The sequence below is a fragment of the Galeopterus variegatus genome, unplaced genomic scaffold, assembly GCF_000696425.1.
Source record: "Galeopterus variegatus unplaced genomic scaffold, G_variegatus-3.0.2 Scaffold3521, whole genome shotgun sequence".
Classification (NCBI taxonomy): domain Eukaryota; kingdom Metazoa; phylum Chordata; class Mammalia; order Dermoptera; family Cynocephalidae; genus Galeopterus; species Galeopterus variegatus.
Window position 1 is genome coordinate 351,317 of NW_007729632.1, and position 21,572 is coordinate 372,888.

The 21,572-nt window shown below is 37.8% G+C and overlaps 1 protein-coding gene across 1 annotated transcript in view; it reads right to left on the reverse strand.

Moving 5' to 3' along the window:
- The window catches only part of TMEM207 (transmembrane protein 207), an 18,818-nt gene extending 4,488 nt beyond the window's left edge, over positions 1-14,330 (reverse strand). Inside the window, exons 1-4 of the mRNA XM_008585331.1 lie at positions 14,256-14,330; positions 12,312-12,349; positions 5,729-5,773; positions 4,749-4,891 (exon numbers count right to left, since the gene is read on the reverse strand). Of these exons, the coding sequence (XP_008583553.1) occupies positions 4,749-4,891; positions 5,729-5,773; positions 12,312-12,349; positions 14,256-14,330 (301 nt within the window). The remainder of the gene's footprint in view (positions 1-4,748; positions 4,892-5,728; positions 5,774-12,311; positions 12,350-14,255) is intronic.
- Between the last annotated feature and the right edge of the window lie 7,242 nt (positions 14,331-21,572).

Consider the following 21,572-nt stretch of genomic DNA (forward strand, 5'->3'; position numbering starts at 1 on the left):
TTTAAAAAAATTAACCTAATAAGCTGAAATCCTTTTCTCTTTTTAAAATGTCCTGTAATTTCTATTTCACTTCATCTTGAAGTTTCTGATTTCAATAGAATGAAAAGCAATGATCACAAACAATAGAGATTTGGAGTATATAGTTATGTCGGAGTTTTAATGATTTTCTCTTCTTCCTTCCCTACCTTTACTAAAAACTTGCATGCTTTTTTTTTAATCACTTCCCATGGCCCAATGTGTATTCTTACTCTCCATTTCCACATATGAGGGGGAAAAAAACTTGCAAATTCGTTTTCTGTTGAATTATCATTGGGAGGGATTCCAAAGGCATTATTAGTCTAGGTAAGATATTGAAATAAGAAAACATTGAAATAAGAAATCATTTTTACCCCTAACATAGATGCTGAAAAACACATCCAAATAATGCTAGAATGTTTAGTCTCTGATGGTTGCTAGGACTGCCATAACCAAGTACTACTACCGAATGGGTGGCTTTAACAACAGGAATTTACTTTCTGATAGTTCTGTAGACTGGGTGTCCAAGATTACAATGTAAGAAGAGTTGCTTTCTTCTGAGACCTCTCTCCTTGGCTTGTAGACAACCCTCTTCTCCCAGAGTCTTGACACCGTCTTCCCTCTGTTCCTGTTGGTGGGGTAACCTCTTCTTCTCATAAGGATGCTAGTCATATTGAATTAAGGTCCACCTCAATTACTTCATTTTAACTTAAGTAGCTTTTTAAAGGCCCTATCTTCAAATACAGTCATATTCTGAAGTACTGAGGGTTAGGACTTAAATATATGAATTTGAAGGGGTATAACTCAGCCCTTAACAGGGGATATCAGAGGGATCATTTCTCCATTTCTGGAGGGCAGAGAGCTTCATCATAACATATTATAGACATGGAAGGTGATGGCTGAATGCAGTAAAGTGCCAGTGTCTCTTCTACTGAACCTGATGACTTTAGAAAAGCCTCTGAGTCTAGGATCCCCCATTCAGGGGCACAGGTCCTATGAAAGGGAAGGAAGGTCCAGCAATCTGAGCACTGGATAAGCAGAGTACTGTAAAAAGACATGAGCATTGGCCCAGAAGATGCTATTAGGATCTGGGTTGTTTGGCTGAGATTCCATGGAGATTTCCCAGATAGGAAATCTCATCGACATTGGAATGGGCTGTACTGATAACATCATCCCTATACAACTTTTATAAGGATCCCAAGGCAAGTGTTTTTGTTTTGTTTCATTTTATTTTATTTTTTTTCTCTCTTTAGTATTTCTAAGCAGGATAATTGACAATTTGAGCCATGTAACAGTGTCAGTAATTGCTATTGAGAGAAATTTTCTGTCTTATATATTTTAACATTACTACAGTTCAGTCAACTCCAGCCTCTGATATTCAGCCAAAATGTTCCTCTTGGCTCTTGGCTCTTCCCAGTTGAAGGCAGCTTTTGTGAGACCCTGTGAGTCAAATCTCTGACTCACAGGTCAGAAAAGCAGAGCTATTTCAACTAATACATTCAACAAATTATGGTAATAAAATGAAATGAGTTTTGAGAAAATAAAATAAAGTTCTGGGGGGGAACCCCAGGTTAATATATCAAATCCAGTCTCTCCACTAAAATGTTTTAAATGACCCATTTCCCACATTCTGTACCCAGGAGAGAACACCTGTCTTCCTCTTTGTGCTCAAGAGATGGCAGGGAGTCCAGAACTCATATTTCATATTCTAATATGCTACCAGTGCCATTCCAGAGATTTCTCCGTTTCCTCTCCCTCTTCTGAATAGTGACTGTGAGGAAAACTCAGAAGTACAACCCCATAACCTTACTGTGGGCTTATGAATCCCCGAGGGGCTGGATCAACCCCAAGCTGTGAGCGCACACTTTGTGGGGCCTGCTATGGAGGTAGATGTTGTGATTTTGACCCTCCCTTCTCTCTCTAGCTTTCCTTTTGGAGATCAGTCCTCTCTATAGAAATATTAGGTAGGAAGAATCATTTCTATGGAGAAGTGAAGGTATAATGAGGATCCAATGGGGAAAGTTAAGTCCAATGTGGGTCTGGGTTTCAGACTGTCTTAAAGTGTTAACTCCCTTGAGTTTACTTCCAGAAACTACTAGTTAAGAAGCCACTAGAGATCACAGAGCACACCACTAAATTGCTCTTCTAAATTACTCTTCCTAAATTACTTCCTAAATTTCTCTTTTGTATTTTGTTTTGGAGGAAAACAAAACAGGAATGTCAAAAAGCACAACTTTAGATGCAACATCCAATTTGAGATTGTGTGAATGGCTCTACACTGCTGGTACAGCCATCCTGGGTATCCCCGGGACAGGGCAGGAGATGTGCAGTGAGTGGGATAACCTGACACCTGACCCAGCGTAGGCAAGACAAATGATAATTGGGAAAGGGCAAGTCAGCCTGTGGCCTGCAAGATGGAAATCAATAGAAAAAGAGCTTTGAGATGCAACTCAAGCTGGAAGATGGTTTAAATATCTAAACTACAAGGTTAAACAAACAAGGAGGTTTCTTGAGCAAGCAACGAATTGGGGAAAAGCGTTAGAATGAGGATAGGAATAAAGATTCTGGAGCACAAGCCCTACCATTGAGGAGTCACCCTATGGAAATGTCTGAATGTTCAAAATATGCAGCTGTACTTGTGTCCAGGGAAGAGCTGGCTGGGCTGCGAGTGCCCAGCATTAATTTTCATTGGCTCCTTAGTCCCCATTCCAGACAGACTGAAGTCTACTATTTGACTTGTGGTAAAGATTTATGTATGTATATTTACCCAGTAGTGAGGATAGGCAAAGAGAAATAATAGCCACTTTTCTGAGGTGATATTTAGGAATTAGAGATAATATCTGAAAAACCTCGTCCTACTGCCTAACACTTGTTAGATGTGAAATAGATCATAACCATATTATTTTTTTTATGAAACAATTTCTTCCCCATTTTTTTTGCTGTTTATAGTGACGTCAAGATAATACAGAAAATGTAATTCTAATGCCTGACTCTTAGTCTTGTCACATGCAGATTACTGAAGTAATATTACTGAAGAAAAAGCCTTGACCTTTTCTCTCATATGCATACCAGCTCAGGCAAGTTCAAAAGCCTATATGTAAAATTAGCCTTGACCTTTTCTCTCATATGCATACCAGCTCAGGCAAGTTCAAAAGCCTATATGTAAACTACTGTGCAGGAAATACAAAAATATTAGATGAATGAGGATGTAACCACGATGCATAAACTGCTTTAAAAATTATAACAGTATAACTGGGTAGCTTAATATTATACTTAAACTTAGGAACAGAATTATTTTAAGATTCAAGGTAGTCTAGAAAAAGTTTTTTCTCAGAGTAAGGAAATAGCTAACACCAGGCTGCATTCTTTTTTTTTTTTTTTGGCAGCTGGCCGGTACAGGGATCTGAACCCCTGATCCTGATGTTATCAGTACCGTGCTCTAAGCAGCTGAGCAAACCAGCCAGCCCCTGTATTCTTCGCTTTAGAAACTCAAGTTCAGTTAGAAGAAACATAATTGCTTTTATTTATTAAATGCCTCTAGTCAAAAAAAAAGACCATGTTGACCTCTTTGTCTAACATAATTTGTTAGAAGGACAATAACCCTACTGCTCTGTACGATCTGTGGAAAGTACTTTTTATTTTAGCAGAAAGAGCTATTATCATTGGAGACTTTAATTATCTTTCCCAAAATAACTATTTCCCTAACTGAAAACATACTGCCCTTGTTTAGTAGTGATTTTTGAAAAAAAAAAAAAGCCAATAGTGAATACAATTTTTAAATCTTAAAGTACTAAATTTTGAGAATAAAACATTTTAGTTTATTTTTATCCCACTTTTTATTTAACTGTTAGTTTTTTCTAGGGCATACCCTGCTCCATCTATTGAAAATCTTATGCTGGCCTAAGCTTCTGAAGAATAGCTATTAACCTCCACCAAGCACTCTTGAGGCAACTGTGGTGTGTATTGCAATACCTCAGTCTCAGAACAGTCTCTTGATGAGGACAATGCTTAACATAAAGAAACAACTATCAATTGTGGCCTCCCGGAACCCAGTTAGTGATTTTTCTACTTACAGCTAAGGCTGGTAATCACAAATAACTCTAAGACCTTAATTTCCTCCATTTCTTACCTTCCTGTGCAAACTGGAAAATGAGGGGAGGGGCATGGTTTTGGGGGTGGGCGTTGGGAGCAGGGAGGATGAAGATGCTGTCAGTATGTCTGAGGTGAAAGGTCGTGAGGATTGACACTCTATCCAATTCCCGTTATTTCAGATTCTGTATTGGCAGCAGACAATCTGGAAATTGTGGTTCAATGTTCCTTCAGATGAATTAAGTAACACATAGGAAGCTTAGTAAATGAGATTATGAGTACAGAGTAAGATGGGTTGATACCAAAAGCTCAGAGACTCTTTTCTGCACCTTAAACCCAAGCACTCACTTGGAGTATCCAGCCCTGTGTATCTCTTCTCTCCTGCTTGTTGAACTGAGCAAAATGTTTAGGTTCTATCTGCATACTCAACTATAAGTCAGTTCCTCAAGACACATTTTCATTCTTCTGGGGTCTCCTTCCTTCTGAAGTTTCCTCTCTTAAACTCCTCTTCAATGAATGACTTTGAGTCTCTGACAAGCTGTGTCTTGTTCTAAATTCACAAATCTTTTCAAGGGATGGTTTTTCAATTCACCACAAAACTGTAGAGTTTCAAAGAGGAGTGTAGAACTGTGTAGACAACTCACCATAAATTGGGTCCAAGTCTCCAATAGCAAAAACGGCCATGGTGCGTCTTGGGGAATCAATCTGAGCTCTTTTCAGCCAGCACTGGAGGCAGAAGAGGATCACTCCACAGAGAAGTGCCAGCAGGAAAATCAGCAGCAGGAACCTGCCACCAAAAGTAGTGGGGGAGGAGTGAAGTGGAGCACATGGGGAAGTGGAGAGCTTCTGTTACTACCTGGAGAGGGGCCAAAGACTCAGCTAGATTGACTACAAGCACTCTGGATGCTGAATTTCTTAAGCAACCTACCACCACCATACAAACGTTCCCACTGGACCTGGACTATTCTCTGCCCTCAAAGAGGGCCAATCTTGCCAGGCTCTGGTAGTCATTTTTTTCTTTGAAAATTGCAGGATCTTGGTTTCTTAAATAATTAATTCATTCTTTCATTGATCCATCCATCCATTCCTTCAACCAGCATTTAAGCAACTGAACATATTTTAGATGTTTTAGGGATTCGAAAGTAGATAAGACAGGGTCTTTGCCTTTGAGGAGCTACCATCGAATTGAGAAAACTGATAATGTTAAGTTTGGAAAATATAAAAGTCAGGATTTATAAGGTTATAACAACCATCTTAAAATTTCTGAAGGACTGTCTCATCCAAAAGGTAGCAGTCTTATTTTGAGTGGCTTTTAAGACCAGAACTAAAATCAGTGGAAGAGTCATTTAGAAAGATTTCAAGAGAAAAAACAATTATTTTGCAGTTAAAGATATCCAACTCTAGATTAAATTTGTATTCTTAAAAATATTGAGTTTCCTGACACAGAAGTATTTAAGCAAATACTGGCCAACAACCTGAAAGTGATGCTTCTATAGATATTGATTCATATGACCCCTAAAATTTCCTTAAATTGTATGATTTGATGTGCCATCCAAAATTATTTAAGAAAAACAACAGTGTATACCACCAAATGTTTTGTAAAACAAATTGAAGATATCCTTACCAGATATACCAGCCATTAGGGTGTTGATCGTTACAATTTACACGCCTGCCGATAAAGAAAGAGCAGTTAATGCTGGAACTTTAGATGGCCAAAGTTTATTTCTTTTGGACCATAAAATTTGTTCTGACCACAGCTGTTTGCCTAGAACAATCTACTTACCCCCACATCAACCTCCCATACCCAACACAATTAAGCAAATGTTTACTGCAAGCCCACTCCATTCAAGATGCTGAGAATACAGGTAAATGCTAAACTATAAGATATATAAACAGACAATTGCACTGTAATAGGTTTGCTTCTAGAATTACAAAACTGTTGTGCATTGAGAAGATAATGACTAACTTTTCAGGGCCAATGCATCTTAGGTTTTACATATTTGGCACATAAGCATTTCATCATTCTGTTATTCCAGAGACCTGGAGCCCTTTGAAATTCTCCAGGAAATGTTTATAATCTCTGTTAACCTTTAATATCTTGGTAGGGAATAGCAGGCATTGGACAATTGGTTGTACTCTGGTTGAACAATTGATCAGGAAAGGAGCTAGGCTAGGAAGAAAATGAATGAGTGTGACCATACATACCATTTTCCAAGGAATTAGAATTCAGTCTCTTGAGTCAGCATGATCAAGTCATTTGTGTGTCTAGATATAATTCAATCATTCCTGAGATAAGTTTTAAAACATCACACAAAAACAAGTTCACAGTGTGATTTTCAGGAGGTTTAACACTACAGGTGTACAGACATATGTGTGCATATTTTATTCATTTTAGAGTCCCTCACTGTGCCTGCATGTATATTTGCTGATAGAGTTTTTTAATGCATCAACATATGGGCCTCTGTTAAAACATTCTGGGATTGAACAGCGGAAGCTTGATTATCACAACCCAAAAAGCTTCTAAAATGGAGCTATACTTAATCATGTCTTTTTCAGCCATTGTTAAGATAATGCTCAGTATTTTTCAGCCTGAAAGCATTCATAAATGTCAATTAATTTATTACTCTCAGTGTCCTGGAGCTGGTGGGTCTAACATATGTGAAATGTCAATTTAATAATTTTACCCCAAATATTTGACAAGAACAATCACCCAGATAAGCTTTTTTTTTTTTTTTTTTTTTTTTTTTTTTTTTTTTTTTTTTGAGCACTTAGAGGTTTTAGCAAAGTTCACAGGTACAAATGGCTGGAAAAAAATGGCAACTGAAAGTATGACTTTAAAAAACATCCTGGGGCCGGCCCATGGCTCACTCGGTAGAGTGCGGTGATGATAACACCAAGGCCACAGGTTCGGATCCCATATAGGGATGGCCGGTTTGCTCACTGGCTGAACCAAGTCAAAGGTTATGATCCCCTTACCAGTCATCTTTTAAAAAAAAATAAAATAAAATAAAAAACATCCTAACGCAAGTGACCATCAGGAAAGGATTTTAAAAATTGATTAATGGTGCATTCTTATAAAAGAATATTAACTAGTCACCAAAAAGAATGTAGATTTTTATTTGTAATTAAAAGTCTCATTGAGTAAAATAATATAGAAAGCTACTACTTTGTGTATATTCTTTTACACAAATAGAATGGTTTCGCCAAAATAACTAGCAGTTTAATATAAATGTACACCATCTCTATGGGTTCTTTCCCCTGTGATCTGCCTTTTGTGTTACTCTCTTATAGCAGTACTGGTAAAGGCCGAACATGCTCTCTTGGCTGGGTAGCATATTTTAACAGGAGCTATAGTACTAACAGTGCTTATTTCTCTTGAAGATGGTATTATGAGGAACTTTATCCTTTTAATATTTCTATATTGTCTGAATTTTTAAAATGTACACGCATCACTTTTGTAGTCAGAAAGCATTAAAATATGATATTAAAAATATAAAAATCTTAAAAATGTAGTATCCCACTTAAGAGATGTCTGCAGGAAAGTTCTCTTGGTGTCCTGGCCCCGTAAAAGAGTGGACGTTTCTTATTTTTGAGCCTTGACAGCTGAGCTCATGGCCAGAAGTGTGGATTATTTTACCTCCCTCCACATATAAACCTCTGCTTCTTTTTTTCCATTTTAAAATAGATCATATACTTTAAGTCAATCCTAAATATTAGCTATCTCTCATTTTTTAATTCTAATTTTTGAGCTACTCAATATTTCTTCCAGTGCTAACAATTATCCAAGCCTTTTTTTTTTTTTTTTTTCATTTTCTCTTTCTGAGCCTGTGCACCCTCTGGTGGAATTTCCGATCAGCAATAAAATGGCCAGGAAGCTGTTAGCTGGAGAAATGCAGTGATCAGTGATTGTGTAATTTCAGAATTGCAGGCACTTTTGGATTACCTTTAGGCTTTTACACACAATACAACTGACAACCAGAGCGGGGAAAGAAAGTGGGGAGATCACTAGCTTGTCAAGGAAATTAATCTAGAATATGGGTCTTCTAAATCCATGCACTCTCCTACCCACACCATTATTTTCATTTCTTTTTCAAATTCAATTTTAAGCAGAAAATCTTTAAGTTCTTAAAAAAAAAAAAACAACAGTGTCTAAACTGTATCAGTATTCTAATTACTCAAATTTTAGATAAAAGATCTTAGTGCAGGAAAAGTTATGTTTCTAACAATAAAATTATTACTTGGGGATTGGTCAAATTGAGATAATGATGCTAAAAAGAAAAAAATAATAAACTCAGGGAGAAGTGAGAGCTGACCTTAATGTTTAAGGGAGACATTTGCAATAATCAGAATTCTCTAGAAGTAGTTGTTTTTTCTGTCTCTACTAGAACATCTAGTGTCCTTCTCTATTTGGATGTTGTGGAGATGATCCCTGCTCTACATGGACGGTTAGACTAGCTGATCCCTGATATTCTTCTCAGTGCTGAGAATATGTGGACCTAAGATTAACTATAAATTTATTAATTTGATAAATTCAAGAAGAAACTGCAGAGATGCTGGATTGGCTCTTCTGTTACAGCCACCCAGCATTTTCTGCATCAGACACTCTTCTAAACCTGGTATATAACTTCATGTGAATAACTCACTTTCAAACTTACAACAGTTTAAGGTCAGGTCACACTATTATAATCCTCCTTTTACAATTGAGAAAACTCGATGGTAGAGAAGTTAAGTAACTTGCCCTAGATAACATAGCTGGGAGTGGCAGAGACAGGTCTTAAACCCAAATGGTTTGTCTGTGGAGTCCATGTCTCTTACTATCATGCAGTACAGCTGGGAGCAGTAAAAGCCAGTTCCCACCTCCTATTTCTGTGTGTAGTACTGTCTGAATGCATCAAAATCCTGTGTCCCAAAATGCTTTAAGGAAACATTAAAAATTAAAAAAAAAATAGAAATGAGAGCATGGAGAGCATTAGATAAAGAGAATAAGACAAGAGTGAGATCAGTCTGTAAACGGAATATAGTAAATCCCATACATAACATTAAAATTGAGCCCTAGATCTGGCTTAAGCTTTCTAGCAGTTAGTAGTAGGAGAGAGAGAATGGGTTATATAGTTCTCTAAAAATTAATAAAAAGAACAGCATTACTCACCAGATGTACAACCATTCCTGGTATAGAAACGAGAGAAAAATTCAAAGTATAGAGCCTTATAAAGAGAACACTGTTAACAATAGAAACAATGTTTTCTGTAGTACTCTTAGAATAAATGAAATAACAAATTTCATGGTTTTTTTTTCTTTTAAAAAATCATTTCTCAACAGAGTCCAAAGTGCAATTCAGCTAGAATAATTTAAAAGAAGGATGGGTATCAACTCATATCACTTAGAAACAGGTGGTAAATTTTATAGTATCTAGAAGAATGGATGGACTGCATGTCCCTCAGGGATTTTACCAGGTGAATAATTAATTAAATATTGGATATATAATATGGCTTTGTAGTTAAAATTCTGGGCTCAAGAGTCAGTACTAACTAGGTCCAAATCCAAGCTCTGCCTCTTAACTTGCTTGTCTACTCTTGAGCAAAATATTTAACTTCACCAAGCCAAGTAGGGTGGTGATATATCATTAGGAAATCTATTAATGCAGTTAATTTACAGAATCCTTTATCTCTATGGTCATATTTATGTTTTGTAAATCAATCTATTTATGTACATACATTTATGCACATCAAGGTGCTTGGTTATTTATGGGGAGAAAAAATAGATTAGAAGTGTAATGGGGGGCTCTGCCATATTTTATTTCATACTATAAATTACTTATGGTATTTAAATTTTATGCAAAAAGCATAGCAATGCATTGTTTATACTAAAAATGCAGTTATAAAAATAAAATAAGTTGGATCAGAAAATAGTCTAGTGTTTGAAAATAAATTTCGATAGAACTAATACTAGATAAATTATTTTTTAAATAGAAAGTGTATATAAACTGTTTTGCACAATTCTTGGAACACAGAAGTTGATTTTAAAATGTTTTTATTTCTGGCTAATCAGGGACTCCCCCATCAGGGCTCCCACCTAGGCAATTTTTCAGGTTTTTCCATTTCTACTCCCTTGCATTCTAGTCCAAGTTTCCCTTTTCTGTGTCTACTGCATGTGAACTTTGGGCAAGTTACTGTCCTTTCATCTTTCTCATTTCTAAAGGACATTTAGAGTAACCATCTCTATGGGTTCTTTCCCCTGTGATCTGCCTTTTGTGTTACTCTCTTATAGCAGTACTGGTAAAGGCCGAACATGCTCTCTTGGCTGGGTAGCATATTTTAACAGGAGATAATATCTCAAATCAAAGGAGTGATTCTAAACTGAAAATATCTTGAATCGATATAGGTAGAGAAAGAGGATTTTGGTTAGTGGGGGGAGCTTTTTCCTCTCTCCCCGAGAACAGCATGCCTTCCTTTCATTACAGACCAATTCCACTAACACTGTCATGTGACAGAAAAGTTTGAGGTATTGTGTCTATCTTCAACATACTCACATACCTTTTACTACCTCCCTACAATCCCAGCCACACTCTTGCCTTCTCTGTCTGTATTTTCTGCTGATTTGCATTTTACTTGAGGCAGTTTCATGTTTTCATTCAAAAGCAATAGTATTAAATAATGATACATATAAAAGACACTTAGATGCAAAATGATGTAACTAAAAAAGGTCATACCTAAGTACCAGTTGGTCCTGCTATTCATTCTCTCTCTCTCTCTCTCTCTCTCTCTCTCTCTCTCTCTCTCTCTCTCTCTCTCGGTCTCAATTTCTTCACCCGAAGAGAAGACCAGTAGCCTTGGTGGCTCTAAAGTCAACATAAAATGTTCCTCAATACCATATTCTCCTGTCATATTGATTACAGAGTTAGATTCAACACTTTCCTATTCTTACCAATTATGAATTTCTTTGTTCAATTATTTGCTTATTCTGAGTCAAAGGCAGAAGATGAGGAGGCAAGATGAGGGCAGCCATGAAGTCCAGAGTCAGGTAAGCACACAATCAAACCCTCTCTGTGTCGCTCACAGCAGATTACAGAGTGCAAACGTAGGTGCACAATAAATACCGAGGAGCAGTAATAGGAGGCGTGCACAAGGTGAAAGATTGGCACCAACTTTGTAAGCAGCAGAAACAGATGATGGGTCCAGGGTCCAGGAATGCACCCTAACCAGCATGGCCACTTACTCTAGAGCCAGAGGCCAGCGTCTCTGGCTTTGAAGGTAACAAGCAATGATGGTTGAACACAGCTTGCTGGCAGTGAGGGCTTTGACCAGGAGGAGACAATAGTTGGCAGAAGTGCTTTTCTGACACTTGCACTAAGTCACAGTGCATCACTGTTACCATGAGTCAACAGCAGCATTGTTAATGGCATCTTCTCCCAATCTCCCAAATAGAATTCTGAGAACCAGTAAGTCTACAGCACAAAAAGTAAGAATTTTTTTTTTTTCCTTTTTGTCTTTTTTCGTGTCCAGCAACGGATCGCAACCCTCAGTGTCGCGCCCGTACTGGACCGGGACTGGCAACGTGATCACAACCCTTGGTGCTGCGCCCGCACCTCACCCAGCCAGTGAGCGGGAACCGGTCTGTATGTGGGATCCGAACCCTCAGCGGGAGCGCCTCCGCACTCCCAAGCGGCGCACTGTAGCAGTGCGCCACCGGGCCGGCCCCAAAAAGTAAGATTTTTGAGTCAATTATTCACATAATTCATATCAAAAGCATTTTGAAATGTACACACAACACAGCTTGGAATTAGGGTTAGTTTGCTTACCTCCCATCATCACCGTGACTTATGAGTGTGGATGCAGCCACAGATGATGTCATGGCTCTTCCATGACCTTAAACTACCCTCGAAACCTCAAGGGATTTACAAAACATAGGTTCACTATTTGTGAGTATTATTTTCATGCAAAGAAACCAAGTTCCAAGTAGAAGTGAGCAAAAATACCTAGAAATCAACCAGGCCACTTATTATTAGCAAAGCAGATTGTAATGAGAATGATTACTTCTGTTTTTAGAAAAATTGAGCAATCTGCGTTTTAAAACTACTGTTTTTTCCTCACATGATTATAATGATCATCTGAAACTCATTTGGGGCTTTACAAATGACTTGAGCTTTTTTATTCTTTGAATTTTTAAAATGCTAAATAAAAACATGGAGTCTCTTGCTATCTACTTACGTTTCATTTTCTTCACATGGTAGGTCCGAGAGCACCGACTGAAACACATGTTCAGAACAATAAAATCCAAACATCTCATCAGTCTAATCCTTTAATGCAAGCAGTGCCTAGAGACAATGTGGGTTTATATCATTTCGTTCTTTTCTTTTTTAATTAAAAGCTTTGTAGCAGAGTTTATCGTTGGTACACAGAATTTTAATTGAAAAAAACCTTTGGGTAGATTCTTAAGCTCAGCAGTGACAGGAGATATATATTGTGAACCAGATTCCTACCCTAAATGTTTCTATATATGGAATTAAAACCCCCCTTTTTTTTTTCTATAGAGAGATTTTGCTTGCTCTAAAGACATTTTGTGCACTTTGCATTTTTTTCTTTGTTTTCACATTTTACTTAGAGGAAAGAGGTTCACTATTTGTGAGTATTATTTTCATGCAAAGGAACTAAGTTCCAAGTAAATGTAAACAAAAGTCAATCGTGTTAGCATTAATGGATGTTAAATACATATGTGAACGGGTGACATTAACCCGCTCTAAGGCTAAGATCTGTTTAAGATCATGTGGCATTCCTCTTGAGATTTACAATTTTCTTTTTATCAAAGAAGAGGGAAAAAGTAATAACATTGATTGCTTTATTTTAAAAGACCCAAACCATAAACATTCAAACAAAATTATCTCAGTTCTCTGTATTGAGTCTTATAGGTTACAGCATCTCACACTTATAATCAGCAACGAAAGAAAGTATTCCATTTTAGAGGTTTTATTTATTTGTGTGTGTTTGTTTTTCTCCTTGAACCAGGACTCCTTCCTTGTACAATGAAGAAACCATTAAATGTCATTTATATATAGCTCTAAACACTGGGTTGATGAGATCAGTAGAAAAATTTATTTTCCTGGACTTTACAAATGTAAGTGCAAGTAAGAATTACAAAATTTAAAATGATAGATTGGGAATTTTGTGTGAGATATGTCTTTTTCTCCCTTAATCCCCAATGCTGCTTCTTCAGCACCTTGTATTTACTTCACCAAGTTTATCTGGGCAAAGAGATTTGTGGATTTGCAAATGGAGCCATGAATTGGCCATCAGAGAGCATGGTAATGAACAATTTATAAGCACAGAAAATGAGTTGCATTTTTTTTTGCTAGAATGTTGCAAAAAGATTTGCATAATAACTGAGAGGAAAATGAACATTCAAATTTTCTCCATAAAGAAAGTTTATTTACGAGTAGATAAAATCTTTTGGGATCCAGCTTAACAGATAAACAAATAAAACTGGCATTTCACTTTCAATTCTCTTCCCAGTCTTCTCTGTGTTTTGTACCCTAGCAAAGAGTGCATGGAATTAAATTATTATCATCTCAGTGCCAAAGCATGAGCTGTCAGACTTCCAGGCTATCATAAAATGGTGAGTGAAGTCTTAATATACTTTAGATTTAAGTCTTTCAGATATGTTGCATTCAAATAACACAGATACAGTGATGCAGGCATTAGTCAGAAAAGGATGCTGGAGCAGAGGATCCAGAACAAACCCTAAAATGGCTCTGTATACATCAGTCACCATTGAAAAATCATTAAGCATCGAGTATGTTTGCAGGCAACAGTAAACATGTCTTAAATTAATCCAGCCATAGCATTTTGTTCTTTGTCCATACCTTTTTGATTTTTAAAAGCTTTACAGCATAGCAAAGTTAAACAAAGGTTAAATTGTCATCACATTATTTCAATAGCAATAGAACTAAATAAAGGAAAAATAAGACTAATGTCATGGACATTCTGTTTTTTGTATCTCTGATCAATAACTCTAATAAGTTTAATATGCTGGTAACACTTTCTGAAAGGAAATCTTTCAAATGTAGGAGAAGTTAAGTTACCCAAAAAACAAATCTATATCAACCAAAGTCCTCAGAGTACCTGTAAAAATCTTTTCCTAGAAGGATAGATGGTTACCTGGAACAGTGGCAAACACAAGGTTCCTGTTGTTGAGATCAATGAAGTGATACTGAAAGGTCTGGACCTAGACATACTTAAAGGACAAGCTGCTCGGAGATAGTGGTTTGCTGACTGCGTTTATCTCTCCGTTTCTCAAAACCTGTTAGCTTCTCTATAAATTATGAGTCCTACCAAGGCATGCATTAACAGTGCCTCCTTGCGATGACTAGCAGAGTGCAATCAGCGAAGGAATGCTGGGTGCGTGCTCACGTGTACTAAGAGTTCAAGGGATTTAAATTTAAGGTCAGAACCTTGGTACTGTTTGTCAAGGCCCTTAAAAGTAGGGGTTATAAATGCTGACCTGCAAAGCTGGCTGGCTGCTTAAAATACTTTCAACATTCAAGTGCCTGTTTTGTTTTGTTTTTTTTATGTTCTGGGTTTTTTAATAGAATGTCAAATTTGGAACTTTTATTCAGTTTTCTTCTCTTTGTTGGTTCTCTTTGCTCTTCTTTTTCCACATATCATTTTCAGTCCCAGATCTAACTCAACCTTGGGCACAAAGCTTTCCCTGTCATCATAATGATCATACTCCTCTTTTAAACAGGTATATTTTAACGCTTATTTTAATGAAGCAACTCCAACACCAAAGCCAACAAAAAGTGTGAGAGAGCATCTAGGGAAATTCTGAAAAAGAACAGTGAAGAGGCACTAAACTATTGTATATTCAGATGTCTTATAAAGCTATGGTAATTTGCAAAAATTGGTACAGATGCTTGTAAGCTGTAAGGTAAATGTAACCGAAAAGAGAGTTCAGAAATAGGCTCAAATAAACATGGAGGTTTATTTTAGCTGCCATTTTAAACCAGTGGGGAAAAGATGGATATCATTCAGGGAATGATGAAGAACTGAATGGTTCTGTGGAAAAAAATGTAACAAATGATTTTAAGATGCTTAACCTCATTCATAAATAGATAAATATACCTTACAATTATAATGAGATTGGCAAATTCAAAAAATCAATAATATAATGGGAGAAGTAGATATGGGGAAACAAATACTGTCATATATGGTTAAGTAAACTGTACAGCTTCTTTGGAAGACTATCAGGCAATATCTATCAACCTAAAAAATAGAAGAAGAGAGTAGAATAATGGTTACCAGAGGCTAGGAAGGGAAGGAGTGTTGTGGGGTGGGGAGAAGAGGTGGATTAATGGGTACAAAGTTACAGGTAGACAGGAAGGATAAATTTTGGTGTTCTAGTCTGACTATAGCTAATAATATTATATTGTATATTCCTAAATAGCTATAAAAGAGGATTTTGAATGTAATCACCACAAAGAAAAGATAAATGTTTAGGTGATGGATATGCTATCTACCCCAAATGAATTATTGTACAATATATGCATGCATTGAAACAACACACTGTACCCCGAAAATATGCGCAATCAAAAAATCTTAAAAAATAAAAATATAAAATAAATATACCCTTGTTCAAGAATTCCCCTCCTAAGAATATCCTCCTACTGATACTCCTATACATGGCACAAATAATCATGTACAACAATGATCACTGAAGCATTTTTGGTATTAAAATATTGGAAACAGCTAATGTCCATCAAAATGTGACTGGTTATATACAAAATGGTTATATTCATTCAACAGCATACTAGGAAGTTGTTTAAAAAAGTGGAGTCTTTGTAACACCAAATGCATGGGTTCAGATTCCCATACTGGCCAGCTGCAAAAAAAAAAAAAAAAAGAGATCACAGATGCTGATGTGTAGAAGCTCTGTAGGAGTTATTAAACAAGAGGAACAAATAGTAAAACACTGTGATCATCATGCTACCTTTTATGCAAAAACTAGGAAGGTAGAGCTATAGGGTTTTATCTATATATAAAACCTATGCATATCTACTTATATGTGCATAAAACATCTCTGCATAAAACTGTTAACAGTGGTTGTCTCTGTAGAAGGAAAAGGGGAGACTAAGAAAACAAGAGGGAGAAGGAAACTTACTTTTACTGTTAGTTTTTTCTTTTTCTTTTTTTTCTTTTTTTGTGACTGGTAAGGGGATCGTAACCCTTGGCTTGGTGTCGCCCACACCGCGCTCAGCCAGTGAGCACACCGGCCACCCCTATATAGGATCCGAACCCACGGCCTCAGCGCTCCCAGAGCCGCACTCTCCTGAGTGAGCCACGGGGTCGGCCCTACTGTTAGTTTTTGTATGTTTGATATATTTTACAATGTCTCTTTGTCATCTAATCATTTTATACATACTTACATTTCTAAGGACCAATTTCGAAGTCAATCATCTAAAATTAACAACAAGCATATTGTAGTTCAAGACTCAGGATGGTTTACCAAATCAAATTCAAATTATGATATATGAACCCAATTATGACCATATACATAGAATGTACTAAAAGCAAACCAGCAGTGTTAGTTACTTAAATTACTGCTCAGAACTAGCCATTAAGGTATATGGATTAGTTGAGTTGCATCAGATGGGCTAAGCAGGACTTGTGGTGGCCACGGTCTGTTTAGTATGCAGCCACAGTCACAGCCATGAATTTCAAAGCAGAGGAAGGGCTTAGTGCCAATGCCAACAGGAGAAAAGTAAACCAAGCCTACAGTATTATTTGTCCCTGAGACACCGTCCATTTTGAGTGTCTCTGAAGCCTGTAATTAAACAGAATGAAAAATAGGCTTTTCACTGGTGAACTTTATTAGGCAGTCAGAAGCCTGACTTCCGTCAGTGGAGTCAATGATCTTAAGAATTTCTGGGAAAGAAGGGGAAATCAGATGACTAAAAAAGTGATGGAAGGGAAATAAGGGCAGCATGTTTGGTTTTGCTTTAGAAACTGAGACAATGACCAACCAGATGCATTCATTAAATAAATCTTGTCCAAAAAAATGCATGATCCTGCAGCAGCTGGCTGACTAGGAGTATGGCAGCTGAATGCACATGGAGTCTGCAGTCACAACAATACTAAGAACACCACTACAATATTTGGCGCTAAAATAAAATTTCATGTTCACCACCACCTTTCTTTTCCCAGGTTGCCATTTATCCATTTATTTCTGTGTCTTCCCCACACCACTTTAAAAAGCCAGCATGGTAGATTCTTTCTAAGACAGTAGTTTCTCTAATATATTTCTATCCTAACATTATGACAATTTTGCAATCTTGGAAAACAAATTCTGACCCTGATTGCCGTTTTACCTACATAATTTTTTAAGCTTTTTATTTTGAGGTATTTTCAGATTCATGTGCAGTTTTAAAAACTAACAAGGAGATCCCAGATTTCCCCTCTGGTAATCTTGCATAACTATTGTACAGTGTCATAAGCAAGATACTGACGTTGATAAAATTCACCACCCGCATGATGTTTGTAATTTATGTTTTATCACTTAAATTTGTGATACATTCTGTTTGTCTACCTACATGCTTATGTGCACAAACTTGTGCTAGTGAATTCTCGTTACTGGAGAGTCAAGCTGAAGATTCACAACTCCTGTTCATAACACTATGATCTCTTAGGTCACTCATGTTCCAGGAACTTCTTATGTTTGAATAGAAGGGTGAAAGGAAGCAAAACTCACAGAAAGAATAAGAGAAAAAAAGAAAGAGGACATATACTGTGATGGTATATGAGAGTACACACACAAGATTCATTGAGGACGTGGAGGGTGGGTGGACCTTGTATTCTCTTCTTTGTAACAAGAGAATGGGTACCTATATATTCAACGGTACAGTGCTGGCCATTTACTCAGCTCTTCTCTTTGCTAGGAAGAATTAAATCGTGCAGAAATGGATGGAGATCAGGGGATATAAAAACTATCCTCTGGATTCAGAGCCTGGCAGAAGTCCAAATTCCCTAAAGCTCTAAAGTCATATCGATATTTGTCCTTAAAGGTCATGGCATGCAGTTGTTCAAAAGGAACTAAGGACCAAAAATCAAGGGATTAAGCAAAAATAAATAAAAGGTATGAATAGAAGTGAGCATGCGTAAAGAAAGGTACAAAGAGCAAGCAAGTAAGCGTCAATTACTCCCTTCATGGAAATTAAAGGTGCAGGGTAAAGTTTTATGAGTTAGAAGACCCTGGCTGAAGTCACTGTTAACTGGATGTGTAACAATGAAACATTTATCTTACCTAAAATGTGAATTTTTTAAAACAGTGACAGCAATAATTGACTTATCTCCCTCAAATAATTCCATTTAAAAAATCAAATAAAAAATATCAACATGAAAACAGGCATTGCACAGATGTAAAAAACTAATTACTGAAGCAAAAAATAAAGAATTCCAAAACAAGTTCAGAGGTGCATGGAAGCCATAGGAGCTGGGGTGATGTAAAGAGGATTCAGAATGAGGCAGCTTGCTGTCTTAGCCTCTGGTTCCTCGTGTGCTTCTTTCCTCCAGTGGGAAGAAATATTGATCACATTGCTAAACTAATGGTCAATTTTCAGTCTTCACTTTACTTGAAGTAATGGGCAGTATCTGACACGGTTAATCATTTCCTCCTCCTTTAACCCTTCCTTCACCAGCTTACAGAACAATGCATTTCCTCATTTGCCTTTCACTTTACTGACCTCTTCTCTCCATGTCTCCAGACTTGACACATAGGAGTGCCTTAAGAGTCAGTCCTCAGACCTCTTTTTCTTCTCTACACATTCGCTCCCTCAAGCATCTCATTCACTCTCACAGATTATCATCCATAAACTGACAACACCCAAGTTCATATCTTCAATCCAGATGTCCACCTGAACTCATGTAATCAACTGCCAAGTCCATGTCACCACTTGGATGTGTACTAGACTTCTGCAAATACACTTACCCCAAACCTAGCCTCTGATCTTTCCCATCTCTCCTTTACTCTTTTTTTCTCACAGATCTTCCCTATGTCAGTTAATTACAGCTCTTTCCTTTTGTTTGTTCAAACCAAAAAGACTTGTAAATACTTTTGAGCTCTCTCTTTCATATACGATCACCAACGTATCAGCAAATCCTGTAGTCTATGCCTTCAAAATGTATACAGAGCCCCACTTACTTTTTACTACCTTCACCATCAACTTTTTACCTAAATTATCTACTAGCCAACATCATCTGACATCAGAATTATTGCAGTAGTTTCTTAGCAGGTCCTTCTGTTTTTATACCTGCCCACTTACAACCCACCCTCAATACAGCACCCAAAGTGATGCTCTTAATTATAAGTCAGATTGCATCATTTCTCTACATAAAAATCCAGTAGATTCTTATTTCCCTCAAAGTGGAAAAAAAAATGTCTTTTCAAGGCTGACAAAAAGCCTCACAAGGTCTGTTCTCTCTTCCCTTTCTGACCTCATGTCCTAAAAGTCTCCTCTTGGCTCACTCTGTTCCAGGCACACTGGCATCCTTGCTTTTTCTTAAACATTCCAGGCAGTCTCCTGCCTCGGGGCCTTTGCACTTGCTCTTCCCTTTATCTAAAATGTACCTTTCTCATTTATCCTTGTGCCTTACTCTCTCACCTCCTTAGGTCTTTGCTGAAATGCTGCATTCTCAGTAAGGTCTTCCCTGACCACTGTATTTGACATTACAACCACCTTCTCCCTGGCCAACACTTTCTATACTTTTTCTGTAATTTATGTTCTACAAAGAATTTTGTAAAATGCCTATTTGTTATATGAAGTATATGAAATTTATTTATTGTTTTTCTCTCTCCTCTAGAATGTAAACTTCATGAAGAAAGGAAGTTTTGCCTGTTTTATTTACTGTGTATCTCCAGTACCTAGAACAGTGTCTTTCACATACTAAGCATGCAATACATATTCGATGAATAGATGAACTCATTAAATAGGAGCTAGCCTAGAGGCTGGCTAAAGAACATCACAATAGTTGACCAACTAGAGAGCAAGCTGCTTATGGGAGCAGGGCACCTGACATTTTCCTACAGTGAAGGCGTCTTCCAGATGATGTGAAAGAGAAAAAAGGAAGTACAAATTTTTAGTTACTTTTGCTGAAATTTTATTGACTAAGCTAAAGTCATATGAATATAAGAAAGCGTCAACAAGAAAAAAAAAAAAGCAAATCAAGGTTGCTACAAAGGCACAGTAGTTGGATAAACCTAAGGCCAGCTTGGGAAAATAGTGTCTCTATGGCTTTTTAGATGGAAAAACTTGACATTGGTTTGTTCTACATTCATTACTAGATTGTACCAGCAACTAAGAGGCCATGTCCGAAATGGACCATTAAATGTAGTCTTTTGCAGATTTAACACAAATTATATCACTCTGAAAAGTGCTTTGACATAACTAGGAGTTAAACATTTGCTCTAAGTGCCACTGTTTATGGTAATAATTGACAAACCATTCCTAGGTTAGATGTGTGTAAGGGTAGAAGTTGTTTTATTAACTGGCAGCATTTTTAATTCTTGAAAAATTGCAAATTATGGCTGTGTTTTTTAAAAAAAACATGAGATAAACACTGCAGTTGCTGAATAGCTGAGGTTTTTGCTCTACTTATACAATGTGACAGATATTAAACTCCACTTCTTAGTTCCTTTCACAAATTTCAGTGAAATAGTTTTCTTGTCAAAAAATTATAAGGTTAGTACTCTAACTTCCAAAAATGGTTTTAGGGGGGGGAGCAAGATGGCGACGGGTCTGGAGTGAGCGTGCCAGAGGACAGAGAGAGCCTGTGAAGTGTGCGCTGTGCTGCCAGAGTACTATTTGCATTTCCAAGAGCAACAAAAAACAAATAAATCACTGATCAACTAATCTACAACGAAAAAAAGCAACTACAGTCTCAAGGTTTTAGGGCCGATGCAAAAGAAGATTCCTGAAAGTGCTGCAACCACGCCGGGAGACTGAGCAGCCCAAGGCAACAAAGGCCAGGAAAGACGGCAGCGGCGACGCAGAGACGGAGAGGAAGGCGCGGGACCGGCCCAGCTCTGGGAGCTTTGTGAGTGACCCCCAGCCCAGTCCTGCTTGGGGGGCAAAGGCCCGCCCGGCCCCCGCTTACCACACCAGGCTAGGCGCCAGCACCACCGCTGCCTCCATTTTCTCCAGGGGGGGCGGAGCCGGCCGGCTCAGATCGGGCAAGCCAGCCATCTTCGCTTGGCGCAGCTCCTCACTGAACCGTGCCACTTGTGTGCCTCAGCGCAGGGGCCCCCCAGGGCCTGTGGAGCGACCACCAATCCCACTCCTCCCGCGGATCTCTTGCGGGGCTGGTGGCGTGGGGAGCCCCCAGCCACTGTCGGGAGGGCAGGGAAGAGGATCCCGGCAAGACTGTCACTCCACCACCCCTGGGGCTTCGTCCCCAGGTAAACTCTCTGCTTCCGGGAGGCAGATA